Consider the following 14,681-nt stretch of genomic DNA (forward strand, 5'->3'; position numbering starts at 1 on the left):
TAAAAACCTTAGCAATAGAATAAGTTACTGAAACTGCAGTTGAAACAACCTTTTTTGTAACCTCTCTGGTATCTACTGGCAGTTGTTTAAATGAATTTGAGAGCAAAGTAACAGCTTCTCTTCCATTTGATTTATAAAAGCACGGGAGAATGCAGGCCCAAATTCTTGTTGCTTTCTTGTGTTCAGTGTGAGATAGACCCTCTGTGCTCTGAATTTTGTGGCCTCTCAAGGACTTTGCCCCATTTCATGGGCCCCCTCCCTCCTGCACCATCAGAGTCTTCTCTGCCATCAGTCACAGACAAGCCGGCTCTAGGACGCCATCCCTCCCTGCACTGACAAAGCCAAGGGAAGGGTCTGCCTAGCTCAGCCTCACTCACCTCCCGCTCACTCCTCAACTCAGTCTTGTTTCTGTCTCTCACCACTAAATCTGCTACTCTAGGTCACCAGTGCTCTAGACAGACATCTTTCTAGTGGGCACCAGGCATGCGCACTTGGCTCAAATTTGAGTGGTACCCAGCAGAGTTAATGCACTTCCTCCTTCAGGTCTACACACTTGCTTGGTTTCCTCCTAACTCACTTACTCCTCTGCCGACCCCTCACTCCTTTGTTAGCAACCTAAACCGTGCCCAAAGCTCCCTGTTTTCCTATGTCTCTACATTTCTCCTTGGATAATTCTCCCCGCCACCACCACCACCAATGTCCACAGCTTGAACTTATAACTAGACACTCATTGTTCCGTAAGAACATCAGTTCTGAGCTCCAGGCTTGTAGCTACTACCGCATATCCATTCACAGTGCCTGGCCTATATTAGATACTCACTAAGTACATGTGGAACTAATAAACAAATCACTCAACTAACCGAGGAATCTAACGAGTATCTCAAACTTAAATTTATAAAAGTTGTGACATCATCCACAGTCTCCCTTCTCAAAAAATGGTACATAATTTTTCATTGTGCTCAAATCATACTTGTGAGCTATGGGTACAAAGAAGTGGGGACTCAAGTCCACAGTTGCTATCATTTATACCTCTAAAATACGTCCCCAGACGTCCTCTCTTCTCTCTCCCTACACCATCATGCTTGCTCAGATCATTACCCCTCACCAAGACTTTTATACTAGCTCCTTTACTAATCTTCCCACTTCTACCCTTTAGTCACTTTCATTTATTCCCCTTACTCTGATTTGAAAAATAGTTTTAAATGACTACTTCATGTCTTTTTTCTTCTAATAAATGTAGCACACTTCCTCTTTTAAGCGTCATGTGCTTCTATATGATCTGACCCTGGTCCTTCCACCTTGTGCCGGGACACTAGCTCCCTCATCTTCTATGCTCCAATGACATCAGCCTTGCAGTTCCCCAACTATCTCATGTCTGTTCCTACTTTGGACCATCACAAGTGTTCTTACCTGTGCCAAGAATGCCTACCTTCCCCGGTAGTCATCCTCCCCTTCTTCTATAAGCACACTGCCTAGTAATCTCTCTGCAGTGCCACAAATACTCTGTAATCTACACTGTCCAACGTGGTGGCCATTAGTCACAGGTGGCTACTGACCATCTCAAATGTGGCTGGTTCAACTGAAGAAATACTTTTTTATTTTAACGATTTTAATTAATTAAAATTTAATTAATTGCTACAGGTAGCTATTTAATTTCATTTTACAGTGAAACAGAAGTCAAACCTGGACTCATGAGTCATCCAGCTGAAGACCTCATTTCCAGCCACTTTGCACTGAGATCTGGCACTACGTCTTTTCTTAGACAACAAAGTGTGAGAATGGATGTGTGCAATACTCCAGTTATGCCTTGTCCTTTCCCACGCCCCTGCCCATCGGTGAGAATGCATACAGGGTGTTACCATGTAAATGAAGTCCACTCCCTAAGGATGCTTGAGCCAAAAAGAAAAAAAAAAAAAAAGACAAGAAGGCTGGTTCTCTTGTACAGAGGAGCTGCCCTATCGACCCTGGCTCACTTATCCTCTGCCATTCTATGGGGGTAAATAAATTCATTCATCACTTAAACAACTATCATTTGGGTATCTCTTTTAATGTGTATCCTATTACTATTCACCCCATTTAAGAACCATTCTTACCTGTTATTCTCTATTCCTACACTGCCATCATCTCCCTCATAGAACTTACCATAACTGATAGTTACAAATTTGTTCTCTTGCAGCTCTCTACTGGAGTTCAACAGATCACATTTGTTTTGCTTACTGATGCTACGTAGCAGATGTTCATTAAAAGTTAGCTGCATGTTGAGCACTGGGGTCCAGTTTCACTGGTCATTTGAAAGTTTATACCATTCAGTATTTATTAAGTCAAGGCCTTGTAAAATCACCTGCCACAAAACAGTTCTCCAATCTTTAGTTTTAAGGAGTTTTACATAGGTTTCACATTATTTAGTATAATTTTCTACTGCTGAAAGGCACAAAGTTTAAGAAAGCATTTAAAGACTAGTAGGACAGCTCAGCAATCCTACTCAGGATCTAATGCTATGCTTTGTTCTTTTTTGTTGTTGTTGTTGTTTTACAGCAAACTGTCAGCTATGGTTTGCTCCGAGACCCATGATGAAATTTAATTGCCACTGAGACGGTAATCAGAAGTGGAGTCTCTGAGAGGTGACTGCGCCATCAGGGCTCTGCTGTCTTTGATGGATTAATGTTACTGTCACAGGAGTGGGCTACTACGGTGGAGTAGGTTTAACTCCAGCACCATCTTGCCCTCTCGCTCTATCTCACCTGCCTTCACTTGCCCTTCTGCCATGTCATAAGTAGCATAGAGGCCCTCACCAGAAGCTAGCACCATGCCCTTGAACTCAGCCTGCAGAACTGTGAGCAGATGAACTTGTGTTGTTCATCATTTGCACCAGCTGTGGTATTCAGTTACAGGATAAAATGGACTAAGGCACTCTCCTAAAGCAGTCCACAGGGCCTGAGATCACAGATTCCCATAAGCAGCATTCATCACTTAGCAGCATTAATTACTCCAGCCTGCTTTTCTCCTCCCTCCTACTACATGATAAGGTAAGAAAAGAAAAACAAAACTTGACCTCCCAAAGATTTAACATGGCAGATGTTACATTCTCAAACAACATTACATTCCCAATATCCAGTACCTGTGGGGGCCTTGGTTTTGGCCTTCTTGCTCTGCCGGTTGCCCTTCTGGGCCCACACTTGGACCGTGTAGTCAACACCGGGCCTCAGGCCGGTCAGGACAGTGCTGGTCTTCTCCTTCTTCACTGGAATCTCCCTGATCTCTCCATCAGCAGAGGTGTAGCGCACCACATACCTGTCAATGTTGGCCTGCACCGGGTCCCAGGAGATAGTGGCTGTATTCTCTGTCACCTGGTTGGTTACCAGGTTTTTCGGGCTATCAATTTCTAAAAGGAAAAGGACTGATTAACATTGCTATGGGCAGGCCCAGGGTACAGAAACTGGTAGCCAGGTTGCCCAGGATGAGGCCCCTCATGTTTCGTGGGTTTTCCACTTCCTGTGCTCTTTTCTCATTTTTTAGCTGTTTCATGGATGTACATCTTCTCTCCCCAGACATACGTGTCTCCTCGAGTAGAAAGCACAATCAAGCAGAGTCTGAAGAACTGGGCTATTACCTCTACCAAAATTTTAACAAACCAAATCTCTCTCGTCATTTAGTAGGCTGCACAGAGCCCTCATCCAGTACAAGGCATGTTCTAGGCAGGGTGCAGCTTTCAAAGCTGATTTTAAAAATGCACAAGATCCAGCCACATATCTCTCTCACAATAATAAGGTATGAATGTAGCACAAACATTATCCTGATCCTCAAAACTCTGGATCATTTGTACTTTGCCACTCTACTGAGAAGAATAAACAAACATCTGTCTTGCTTAACTAACTGCTATTAGGTGTTTCCGTCAATTACGACTTACCCTGTACAATCTAAGAAACATCCATACCCCCATTCAATATACAAATATGTCCATATTATCCATAGAGTTATTATTATTTATAGGTGAAAGCAAATTTTATAAATTATGATTAATCCATACTACAGCAAACCACATACCTACTAGCTATAGATACCAAATCTATATTTTTAAAGTCAAATCACTCATACATCATTACTAATAATATTTTTCATGGCATAAGCACCTGCCTTGCAAGCGTGCAGTCGTGAGTTCAATCCTTAGTACCAAAATAATAATAATAGTATTTTTCAGCTTCTGCTTCCATTCACAAACTCACTTCTAGATCATCAATATTGTCTCCAGCAAAAGATTCATATACTTAAAAGAGGTTTTGATAAAGAAAGCTATCCAAAAAGAGTTTGTAGAGTATATGAAGAACTGATTATATACTCCAGAAATTAGATAAATGGAAGTGAGGAATGGTATGCATAATTGATACTGAAGGAACACTATCCTGCTGGTATATATACCATAGATGTTGCCTATGTCACAGGCGGAAAACAGAATTTGACTTCCTTCAGGCTTAGCATGACAGGTGTTACAGTCCAAAGAACAACATCCGTTACCTGTGGGGGCCTCCGTATTGGCCTTCTTGCTCTCCCGGGCTCCCTTCTGGGCCCACACGTCCACCTTGTACTCCACACCTGGCCTCAGGTCTGTCAGGACGGTGCTCTTGTGTTCCTTCCCCACCAGAAATTCCTTGGTTTCTCCATCAGCAGAGGTGTAGCGCACCACATACCTATCAATATCAGCCTCCACTGGATCCCAGGATACAGTGGCAGTGTTCTCGGTCACCTGGTCAGTCACCAGGTTTTTGGGGCTGTCAATGTCTAAAAGAAAAAGTGCTGATCAATAAAAACTACCAATGGCTACCAAACAGTGAGACATTAAGCTTGACATAAGATAGTTTTTTACATCTTATATGTTGGTTTTTATCTGTTTCATAGACAGAGACCTTGTCTGCACAGTGGATTCCTGGATGTTCACAGAGGAAGCATAGGACCATATCCTGGGTGAGCATCATATCCACAGTCAGAAGGGCTGAGTTCTAGGTTCAGGCCAAGGAGCAGATCTCGGGAGCAAGAAGCCCCCCAGTTTGTAGCAAGCAGACCAAAGATCTTATCCTAAACAACTCAGCTGCCTCTCACTGTACCTTAGTTTTGCCATCCAAAAATGTAGGCCTTAAACTTAGGTAGATGTTAAGACTCCCTAATATTCCCTGACTATTTCATGGATCCAGTAGAAATCATGCACCTCACTGTATTAAGCATTCTCAGTTGCAAAATAGGAATACTGATTCCTGCTCTACTGAGTCAATGGGAGGTATGTAAAATGGCATTAACAAGAATGAAAACATTCTCACAATTCCTCAAATATTAAAGATTGAACCATCATATGATCTAGCAATTCCTCTCATTAAGTATGTATGTCCACACAAAAACTGGTACAAAATGTTCAAAGCCTAATTTCTAACAATAGCAAAACCATAGAAACAACTCAAATGTCCAACAGCTGATAAAATGTGGCGCATCCATACAACAGATTATTAATTTACAATAAAATTAAGTCTGTTGTAAGTTACAGCATGGATGAACCTGGAAATATTAAAATGTGTAATTAATACAATATTATTGTATTATATATTGTATGAATCTTAAATGTTCAGAACAGGAAAATCTATAGAGACAGACAGCTGCTGTTACCTAAAGCTGGAAGGAAAAGAGACGAAGAGTGACTGGTATTGAACATGATGTTTCTCCTGGTGATAAAATGTCCTGAATTGAATAATGGTAATAGTTGTACCCCGCTATGCTATGCTATGCTATGCTATGCTGTGCTATGCTGTGCTATGCTATGCTATGCTATGCTATGCCTGCTGATATAAACTTTTAAAGGGTGGATTATTAAGATATATGTAAATAACATACAGATAAGGCTGTTCTCAACAAAGGAGAAAGGAAAAATGAAAAGCTTTAGCATAAATCTTTACTCTATATGCTACAACCACAGAATCCTCAGAGCAAAACATACAGTATTCAAAAGGGAGTATTCACTAATAAAGCAACAATCCTCTCTGTTCCAAACAGATCACAGTAAAAGATATTTCCCTAAAGAAGTGTATTATACTTTAGAAATCCCAACATGAATATGGTTCCTTCATATCCTCTTCCAGGGCTGGGGATTTAGCTCAGCAGCATAAGTGCCTGCCTGGCAAGTGCGAGGTCATGAGTTTGATCCTGATACCAAAAAAAAAAAAAAAAAAATCCTCTTCTATGATTCCCCATTACATTGCTTTTGAAGCCTTATAATGTTTTCATTCATTAGTTGGAATGGTTTTATTCTGTTTTGTTGTATTTTATTACGTGTGATAGTATGAACAGCTACTTTGAAGAAAACAAGACATTATTGGCAGCCATTGCTGATTTAATATCATCTTGCTTTGAAGTCCTACCATGCTTTTGTTCCTCTATTTCCATTGGTTCTATCATGTTGTATTTTATTGGATTTTAATATGTGTGATAGTATAAACAAATTTTTTATGGAAAATGAGATATAGCCATTGTTCATTTTCTGTTATTTGGTTCTGAATGCCCTGTAATACTTTCATTCTCTTGAATGGTTTTATACATTTTGTTATATGTGATACAATGGTATGTGAAAGTATGCTCAACTATTTCAAAGAAAGAGACTTTATGGTAGCTACTGTTAATATCGAGTTGTCTTGTTGGAAGTGCAGTATTACTTACATTGTTCTGTTCTATCTGCTTTGTTCTGTCTTCTTTTGTTTTATTCTCTTTAAAATAAAATTTTTTTTAAAAAAAAGAAATATTTTGAGACTGAACACAAAGGAAATACAAAATTGAAGAGACACTGGGTGAGTGATCAATCACCATTAATCTTAGGAGACTATAAAGAGCAAGGCTGATATCCTTATTTCATATTTAAGGTACTAAGGGATGGTGTAAGTAGTATGACAAAGGTTTACTGTATACGTAGCATGACAGATGTTACATTTCCGAAACACAACGTCCATTACCTGTGGGGGCCTTGGTGGTGACCTTCCTGCTCTCCTGAGTCCCCTTCTGGGCCCACACATCCACCCTGTACTCCACACCTGGCCTCAGGCCTGTCAGGAGGGTGCTACGGTGCTCTTTCCCCACCGGAATCTCCCTGGTATCTCCATCAGCAGAGATGTACCGCACCACATACTGATCAATATCGGCTTCCACAGGGTCCCACGAGACAGTGGCAGTGTTCTCAGTCACCTGGTCAGTTACCAGATTTTTGGGGCTGTCAATATCTAAAAGAAAAAGTATTGATCAATACAAACCACCAACAGGCACCAAAGAGTAAGACCATTTTGCTTGAGCTGAGGCATTTTCTTGTAATTGTAGTTTTCTCATTTCAAAGTTTGGTTTTTTTGTAGTTTCATGGAAACAGACTTTGTCTCTCTAGCTGGGCTCTTGGATTTTCAAGAAGCCAACCCAGGACCACATCCCGGATGAGAATCAGATCCACAGTCAGAGGAACTGAGTCCTAGGCCCAACCAAGAGGCAGAGCAGAGGCAGGACGCCCCTTGGGGTATGACCAGCAGACTGTAGATCTTATCCTAACTCTGCCATGAGCAGGCTGTAGCCTTAAATAACTTGTACGTCTGACTGCGCCTCAGCTCCTGTATCTGCAAATGGAGCCTTACATGAAATACATGTTAAAGCACCAGAATATTCCATGGCTATTTTGTAACTCAAACCCCAAGAATCATACCTAGGTTAGTAATTTGTAGAAATCATAACTTAACTGTATTTGAAGATTCTCTACTGCAAAATAGGGTTACTGGTTCCTGCTCTACTGATTCAACAAATTTATCTGGGGACCAAGTATCCTGAAGAAAACAATTTTCAGTCATTGCTGGCAGGCATGTAAAATGGTATAACCACAGTGGAAACATTCTGGCAGTTCCTCCAAAGTTAAAGATAAATAACAAATGAAACAGGAACTATTTTTAGGCATACATCTTAGAGAAAGGAAGATGTATATGCATCCAAAAACTTGTACATGGTAGGGATGAAAGTATAGCTTTGTGGTAGAGCTGTCTGGCATGTGCCAGCTACTGGGTTCAATCCTCCATGCAGAAAAACAAAACATACAAAGCCCTAGCATCATCATTCTCAGTAGCAACCAAATAAATAGTGCAATTATTGATGAATTGATAGGAAAATGTGGTCTGTCCATACAATGGAATGTTAATTTACAATAAAATTAAGTATTGATATCAGCTTCAACATGGATGACCTGGAATATATTATGGTTTTTGAAAAGAAGTCAGTCACAAAGGCACCTATATATCTCTATGTGTTAAATGTCCCAAACAAGGAAATCTATAGAGACAAACAGCAGTAGTTCCTTAGGGCTGGAAGTGATTGGTAATGGATCTGTACTCCTCTGTGACTATACTAAAACCAATCAATTGCAAACTTTAAAAGGATGGATTTATAGTTTACAGATACATCTTAATAAGCTGATCCTAACAAAGGAAGGAAGACAAATGAAAACCTTCAACACTGTAGATTGTTACTGTATATCATGGCAACCATGGGATTCTTAGAGTAAACACATAATACTCAGAAGACGATTATTCACAAAGAAAGCAACAGCCTCTTTTTTGTTCCTAATAGATCACAGTAAAAGACATCTCCCTAAAGTACACAGTTCCCAGATCCCAACATGAAACCTTTTCTGTTTAAAGGAAAATATTTTGAGACTGACCAAAAGGGAAACAAAATTAGAGAAATGCTGGGTTAGTCTGACCAATCACCGCAATCACAGGAGATTAAAGAGTGAGGCCTTATTATATATATATATATATATATATATATTTTTTTTTTTTTTTTTTTAAATCGGTACTGAGGATCGAACTCATGACCACCTGCTTGCAAGGCAGGTTCTTATGCCGCTGAGCTAAATCCCCAGCCTCTGGCCTTCTTATATATTAAGGGGATAATGTGAAAAGTATGACAGAGGTTTCCTATCCTGGTCTTCTACTAATCACTGATTTCTGCCAATCTCAGAAAAAGAGTACCAAACTCAGTCTTCCACAGACTTAACAAGATAGTTGTTACATTCCCGAAGAACAATGCCCATTACCTGTGGGGGCCTTGGAGTTGACCTTCCTGCTCTCCCGGGTCCCCTTCTGGGCCCACACATCGACCTCGTACTCCACACCTGGCCTCAGGCCTGTCAGGATGGTGCTGCTCTGGTCCTTCCCCACCAGAAATTCCCTGGTCTCTCCGTCGGCAGAGGTGTAGCGCACCACATACCTGTCAATGTCAGCCTCCACTGGGTCCCACGAGACAGTGGCAGTGTTCTCTGTCACCTGGTCAGTCACCAGGTTTTTGGGGCTGTCAATGTCTAAAAGAAAAAGTACTGATCAATAAATACTATTAACAGGCTCCAAGAGAGAAGCTGTTTGGCTATCACTGAGACAGTTTCCTGCATTTATAGTTCTTGCTTCTCATTTCTTGGTTTTCAGTTGCTTCATAGGCACAGACCTTGTCTTCAAAGCAGACTCTTAGATCCTCCAGGAGGCAGAGCAGGATCACATCCTGGTTGAGCATCACATCCACAGTTAGGCTGAGTTCTAAGCCCAGGCCAGAGGGGCTACAGGCAGCAGACCAGAGATCTCACCCCAACTCTGCCACCAGCCAGCTGTGGCCTCAGACAACTTGGCTGGCTCTGACCAAACCTCAGTTTTCCCATCTGTGTATGTGAGCCTTAGACTAAATGAAATGTAATATGCCACAATATTTCATGGATCAATATCCATTAGTCATCGGCTAACTATGCAATCTTGGCAAATCATGCACATCACCATATTTGAGGATTTTCAAATGCAAAAAAATGGTGATATACATTCTTGTTCCACCAATTCAACAAATTCTCCTGAAGACCAAGTAAATGAAGATGATAAATCTCATTCATTTCTGGTGGAAGTGTAAAGTAATACAATCACTTTAAAACTGTTAGTGCTTCAAAAATTAAAGATTGAATTTCTAAATGATCTAATAATTCCACTCATAGGCATATACTGATGAGAAATGAAGGTGAATGTGCACATAAAAAGCTTATATACAGCTTCTCATAATATCTTTATTAACAATAGCCAAAAACCAGAAACAGTTCGAATGTCCAATAACTGTGGAATGGATAGACAAAATGTATATATCCATACAATGAAATATTAATTCCAATAAAATCAAATACTTATCTATAGAAAACATGGATGAACTTAAAGAATATTACGCTTCATGAAAAAAAGACAGTCACAAAAGTTCACATATTGTATAAACTCACACATATAAAATGTCCTGAATAGAGAACTCTATAGCCAAATAGCAGCTGTCACAAAGGCTGGTGGGAGCACAGATGAAAAATGACTAGTTATGGGTATGAGATTCCTCTGGGTGATGGGAATGCTCTGAAATTTACCGTGATAATAGTTATAGAACTAGATGATTATACACTGAATTTTATATTTAAAGAGGGTGAATTTTAAGTGTGTAAACACACCATAAGGTTGTTTTCAACAGCTGAGAAATAGAAATGAAAAAGCTTTAAAACTGTGAGCTGTTATCAAATATCAGTGTACGCACAGGACCTCCAGAGAGAAATCCACAGAACTCAAAAGAGGACTCACTCCTTCAGACAGCAATCACTCCATCTGTTTCCACAGAGATGAGAGAAAAAGCTATTTCCCTAAAGTATTCAGGTCACAGATCTATGTACCATATGTGTTTTCTTTACATACATTCCCTTAAAAAGAAATATTTTGAGACTGGCCACAAAGGAAACACATAATTGGAGGATCAGTGAATAGGTCACTGATAATTGTTGTAAGACATGTACAAAGCCCACATTTTGGGATAACGTGTTAAAGGGTATTGAGGTCTACCACCTGGTCTTGAATAACCATTAATTCCTACACAAACTTGGGCGCCTATAAGATTAGCATAAAAGATGTCGCATTCCCAAAGAACAATGCCCATTACCTGTGGGGGCTTTGGTGTTGGCTTTCCTGCTCTCCCGGGCCCCCTTCTGGGCCCACACATCGACCTCGTACTCCACACCTGGCTTCAGGCCTGTCAGGATGGTCCTGTTCCGGTCCTTCCTCACCGGAACCTCCCTGGTCTCTCCATCCGCGGAGGTGTAACGCACCACATACCTGTCAATGTCAGCCTTTACTGGCTTCCAAGAGACAGTGGCAGTGTTCTCTGTCACCTGGTCAGTCACCAGGTTTTTGGGGCTGTCAATGTCTAAAAAGAAAATTGTTGATCAACACTAACTATCAACAGAGGTAACACCATTTTACTTCAACTGTACTTGAAATCATCTCATCTCATATCTGGGTTTTAGTTGCTTCATGGATACAGAGCCTATCTCCCCAGCTAGGTTCTTGGATCCCAAGAAAGCAGCATAGGACAATGGTGTGAGTAGCACAGCCATGGCTGGGGCAGCTGGCTTCTAGGTCTAGGCCAAGAGAGAGACCTTGGGGACAGGAAACCCCCTGAGCTGCAGTCAGCAGACCAAGGGTCTTGTCCCAGCTCTGCCACCAACCAGTTGTAGCCTTGGGCAATTTGGCTGCCTCTGCCTGTGTCTCAGTTTCTTCCTTTCTAAAATCTGCACTTGGATGGACCTTTAGTTTGATTCTATACTAACATTCCAAGCATGTATCTACTTTCATAAATTACTAACTTGTTTTATGACCTTAGGCAAATTGTTTCAATTTACTTCTATATTTGTAAAATAGAATGTTTAATAGTTATTGTACATAGCTCTCTAGTTAGCTCTGGAAATCAAGATTTTAAAATGGTACACAGAAAAAAGGGCTTTGAAAATGTTAAAGTATTGCAGCATTCCCTGTTCTGAAGCCATGGAACATTCACTCTATAATTCAAAATGTAATCAAGGGTAAATTAGCCTCTTTGCATCAATTTCCTCCACAGGAAAAAAAAGACAAAGGATGTGGAATCTGATATTATTTCTTCATGTCTTGTAGAGTTCCTGTACTATGTGAGCTAATATTGTGTCTCTTGTGATTGCTCTTAGCACTGACCAATGACTATGAACTATCATTATTAGTAATATCATTTTGTCAACATTTTGTAAATGCAAGGTATTGGGTCCCTGCACACCACACACAAGGAAGGTGCTCAAAAATGTATTTTACCAAGAAAATAATACCATCCTTTTTTTCTAAATAGTTCACTGCAAAATCCGTTTTCCTAAATGCTCATATGCCCTATTGCATATATTGATTTAGGCTGTGACTTCAAGAAAACAGATATCCAATTCCAACCTGAGGGTTCCAACCAAGGCAGGATCAACAGTCTCATAACCCTTGACTGACCAACTATCTTTGGCCCACAAAAGAGGCTGGAGAGGCCAGTAAGGTAGGCCTCAGGAGTTATCTGGAAAGAGCTGTATAATTGGTCCCACAAGTGGCAGCCACGCCTTAAACACAGCTTCAATGAGTTCTTTTTTAGAGACTATCAGTCTCTAGAGCAAAAGATCTCAGTAAGTATGATTAGCATTGTCTGAAGACACTTCCGATTGTCAAAACTCAGTGTAAGATGAGGTGATTACTGGCATCTAATATGCAGGTACCAGGGATACTGCTAAATATGCTACAATGCAGAATAAAAATCCGTACAACAGACAATTATCCACCTAAAAATATCAATAGTGCCAAAGTTGAAATTCCTTCCAAAAGCATGGGGAACACCATGAGCTAGTGTCCATTTTAGGGTGATACATCCCTAAAATATCAATAGTGAGAGAACTGCTGGCTGCTCTGATGCAGGAAAAGAGGCTGGAGCACTCAAAAGACCTGTACATCCAGCTGAATAAATAAAGGACACGTGTGATTCCCAGGGGGCCAGACCTGGGCAAAGCAGAGGCCTGCCTGGCTTGTGCTAGAAACTGTCCTAGGGGGCCACCTAGAGGAGCAAGATGACTCCATCAGAGATGCTGGGGTAGATGCTCTCCTTGTGTATGTGTGGAAGAAGTGGAGCAAGAGATCTGAGGAGACAAGCCATTGTCCATAGTATCATTAGTGACAGACCCTCCAGAAAAAGACATGCACAAAGGTACTCCACGGGAGAGTTAGCTTTAAAACTTACAGTCCCACAAAAGGCCCACAGCAGCCATGATTATTATTTGGCTTCTGTGATCTTCCACAAAACTTGGCCTCTCTTCCCTCAGAAACCCTGCGATGGTCTAATCTAAAATGGCTCCCCAAACCTCATGTGTTCGAGGTGGTGCCTGGTCAGAAGAGCCTAGAAAGATATATTCCTGTCCTGAGGTTCTTGGCTCCCTTCTTTCCCCTTCTTCCTCCTTCTCCTTCTCTCTCATTCTTCTCTTCTTCTTCCTTTTATCCCCCCCCCCACACTTTCTCTCTCTTCCTCTTCTCTTTCTCCTTCCTGGTAAGCAGCTCACTTCCATCATGCTGCTTCTGCTTCAGAGCAGATGACGATGAACTGAATGAAACCTGTGAAACTGTGAGGCAAAATAAACCTCTCCTTTAAATTGTGGGTGTCGTGTATTTCCCAGTGATGGGAAAGTGGCTAATCCAGAAAACTGGTACCAGGAGTCAGATCAGTGCTGTGGACTGTACCTCATCGGGTGGCTTACAAGCCTTCAGGACTTTGTAGGAGTTTGGTAAGCTTTGCAGATGAAGACTAAAGAAGTCCTAGGATGATGAAAGCAGAGCCTAATGGGTGATTCTGGGCAGACTCAGAAGGCCAAAATGCTGGTAGGAATGTATACAATAAATGCTCGGATCAAAAGATTTCAGTAGGAAATAAGAATTTGATTGGCAACTGAACTAGAGGCCTTGGGTCTTAATTTTGCCCATGTCATGACACTTTGCAGGACACTGAAATTAAGGGGAGTGGTAAATGATCAAGCAGAGAAAATGTCAAGGCAGCCCAACATTCAGACTATGGCACAGGTACAGCTGGGTTTTTTAGCCAGATTTACAGTGAGATTCAAACAAAAAGCAGAGGTGAATGATTTGAAAATTTTGCAGTTTCATCAGGAAAAAAAAAAACACCTGCAAAGTCTAGGTCAAGGATATCATGGTTGCTAAAAACATTCACATTAAAAAGAAGCCAAGTACTTTCTATCAGGACAGTAGCAAAAATGACTTAAAGACATCCCCATAACTGATCAGACATTATCCTTCAAAAGCTTAAGGGAATAAGGTCCTTTGAAATATCTTGCTTTGAGACAAAAGCCCCAGGATGCTCTGCTCATTCAGGGTTACCTAGAGAAATGTAGCTCTAAATCCTGCTATCTACACATTCAGAGGCTGCTGTGTCAAAGGAGGCCAGGTTCCTTCTTGATCTGACAGCAGACTTTGGCATCATCCATGTGCTTCTGGCTTTTCAGGCATGTAGAATGCAAGAATGGTGGGTCACGGAAGCTTCCAGGCAGAGGAAGGTTTGAGAGGCTACCCAGTGTGCCCAAGAAGCAAGGTGTGAAGCTATGAGAGTGAAGCTCAAGGTGCAATGGAAACTGTAAGATGTTGAAAATTCCAGGAACACGAATTATCTGCTGAGGAAAGCCACACGTAGTGAGAGAGAGGCCATGGGGGCTGCAATCAGCAAGGCCTTAGGACAGGGTTACTCAAACCCCTTGGAAAACACCTCACCACAACTGCTCCAGGTTCCTCCCATGG

At 41.2% G+C, this 14,681-nt stretch overlaps 1 protein-coding gene across 1 annotated transcript in view; it reads right to left on the reverse strand.

Moving 5' to 3' along the window:
• Nucleotides 1–14,681, reverse strand: part of Tnn (tenascin N) — a 64,300-nt gene that overhangs the window by 21,022 nt on the left and 28,597 nt on the right. The window contains exons 10-14 of the mRNA XM_063240188.1: nucleotides 10,993–11,256; nucleotides 9,092–9,355; nucleotides 6,984–7,247; nucleotides 4,513–4,776; nucleotides 3,119–3,382 (exon numbers count right to left, since the gene is read on the reverse strand). Coding sequence (XP_063096258.1) covers nucleotides 3,119–3,382; nucleotides 4,513–4,776; nucleotides 6,984–7,247; nucleotides 9,092–9,355; nucleotides 10,993–11,256 — 1,320 coding nt within the window. The remainder of the gene's footprint in view (nucleotides 1–3,118; nucleotides 3,383–4,512; nucleotides 4,777–6,983; nucleotides 7,248–9,091; nucleotides 9,356–10,992; nucleotides 11,257–14,681) is intronic.

This window comes from Cavia porcellus, unplaced genomic scaffold (assembly GCF_034190915.1).
Source record: "Cavia porcellus strain 051 isolate PalLab524CR breed Dunkin Hartley unplaced genomic scaffold, mCavPor4.1 scaffold_29, whole genome shotgun sequence".
NCBI lineage: Eukaryota > Metazoa > Chordata > Mammalia > Rodentia > Caviidae > Cavia > Cavia porcellus.